This window comes from Tripterygium wilfordii, chromosome 16 (assembly GCF_013401445.1).
Source record: "Tripterygium wilfordii isolate XIE 37 chromosome 16, ASM1340144v1, whole genome shotgun sequence".
In the NCBI taxonomy this organism is placed as follows: Eukaryota; Viridiplantae; Streptophyta; class Magnoliopsida; order Celastrales; family Celastraceae; genus Tripterygium; species Tripterygium wilfordii.
Genome location: NC_052247.1, coordinates 4,907,833 through 4,909,349, shown reverse-complemented (window position 1 = coordinate 4,909,349; position 1,517 = coordinate 4,907,833). Strand labels below are relative to the sequence as shown.

Here is a 1,517-nt window from a genome sequence, read left to right as displayed (position 1 = left end):
TAAAGTGTGATTTTCAGTGGATTATTTGTTATAATGTTACTACACCCAATGAATGAATGAGTATGATACATTGTTGGAATATTTTATGGATGTTGATTGTTGGAATCCCTAATATTGTGATTTTATTGGTCTAAATATTAGAAGGAAAAATCTGGTCAAACATGTCTTTTTTATTATTTTTTTTTAAAAGTCGAAAATGAAAAGAAGGGTATTCTTGTAAATTCAGAAACAAGGGTATTCTTGTAATCTTGTCAATTAGGAAACAAGGAAGAAGGGTCGTTCTCTACTTTCTCTATATAAATAAACCTCGAGGCATACATAGACGGACTATCCTATTTACTCTTTGCTGTCTTGAATATTCGTCCCTTCTTCACTCACCGTAACAGATTCCCAAAATCGGCAATTCTCTCTCTATCTAGAACTGAATTCTTTTGATTTAGGGCTTCGATCGATGGCGAATAACGGATCTTCCGGAGGCGCTACGTGGGCTGATCAGTGGGACTACAACCCGGACCCGGTCTCTGTGCCCGATAACAACAAGAAGAACACGAGTAATTACAAGCAGAAGGTCGGAGAAGGCCTAGGAAAGACCAAAGCAGTGGCGTCGACTGGCGTGAAGAAGGTCAAGGAAGGGACCGCCGTCGGATTTCAGTGGATCAAAGACAAGTATCACAAAACTACTCAGAAAAAAAACTGATTGTTTTATACATAATCATGCCGATTACTCTGTTCGATCGTTCTTTTTTCCTTATTTGATTATGATCGTATATGTTTTGTTCACTTTTTTGGTTTGTTTGTTTATACTTGCAAGTATAGATTGTTGACTGACTGGAATTTGTAGGATTTGATGGATTTTTGTTAATTCACCTGGATTTGTTCTCTTTCTTTGCTCAAATATTCTTGATTTGGTTTCTTGTTTGGGTCGGATCATCTCATTTTCCTAAGGTTTTTTTTTTTTTGAGAAGTCCTAAGTATTTGTTAATATATACTGATATTCTATATATATATTCTTCTCAACCAACTCATCTATATCTGGATGATTTGTTTTGGAATAAACAGAGCAACATCTTCCATATCAAAAAACTTAGATATACTCGGTGTATTTTTTTCCTGTGAAATTACCAGATAATAATTCGTCATGTTTTCTGTCATTATTGTATGTTGGGTTAAAATTGCATTAAAGAAAAAGTTAAGAAATATTTAAACTAAAATAATATTTGATTATTTGTTATATTGTGTAGTGTGTTATTCTTCATATTCTTTTTAAATTTTTTTGCTGAATTCAAAGTAATTTTATCATTTAATATGGTATGGTATAATACATTTTGAACAAAAAATGTGACTTCATTCTGCTAATGAGGGTGGTTGACAATGGTACTTAATATGTCATCATGCATGGAATTAATTACTCAACTTGATGAGAAAGAAATTTGCTTCTTTCATTTGGTTGATTCCATTGGCTTCGTCAAAAATAAAAATTAAACACTTATTAGTTATTAGTACACCCATTACTTTTA

At 32.6% G+C, this 1,517-nt stretch overlaps 1 protein-coding gene across 1 annotated transcript; it reads left to right on the top strand.

Moving 5' to 3' along the window:
* Positions 1–329: 329 nt before the first annotated feature.
* On the top strand, positions 330–911 carry LOC119981183. The gene has a single exon (XM_038824236.1). It carries the CDS (start codon positions 452–454, stop codon positions 695–697), a length of 246 nt encoding a protein of 81 aa, XP_038680164.1. The 5' UTR covers positions 330–451; the 3' UTR covers positions 698–911.
* Positions 912–1,517: the final 606 nt, after the last annotated feature.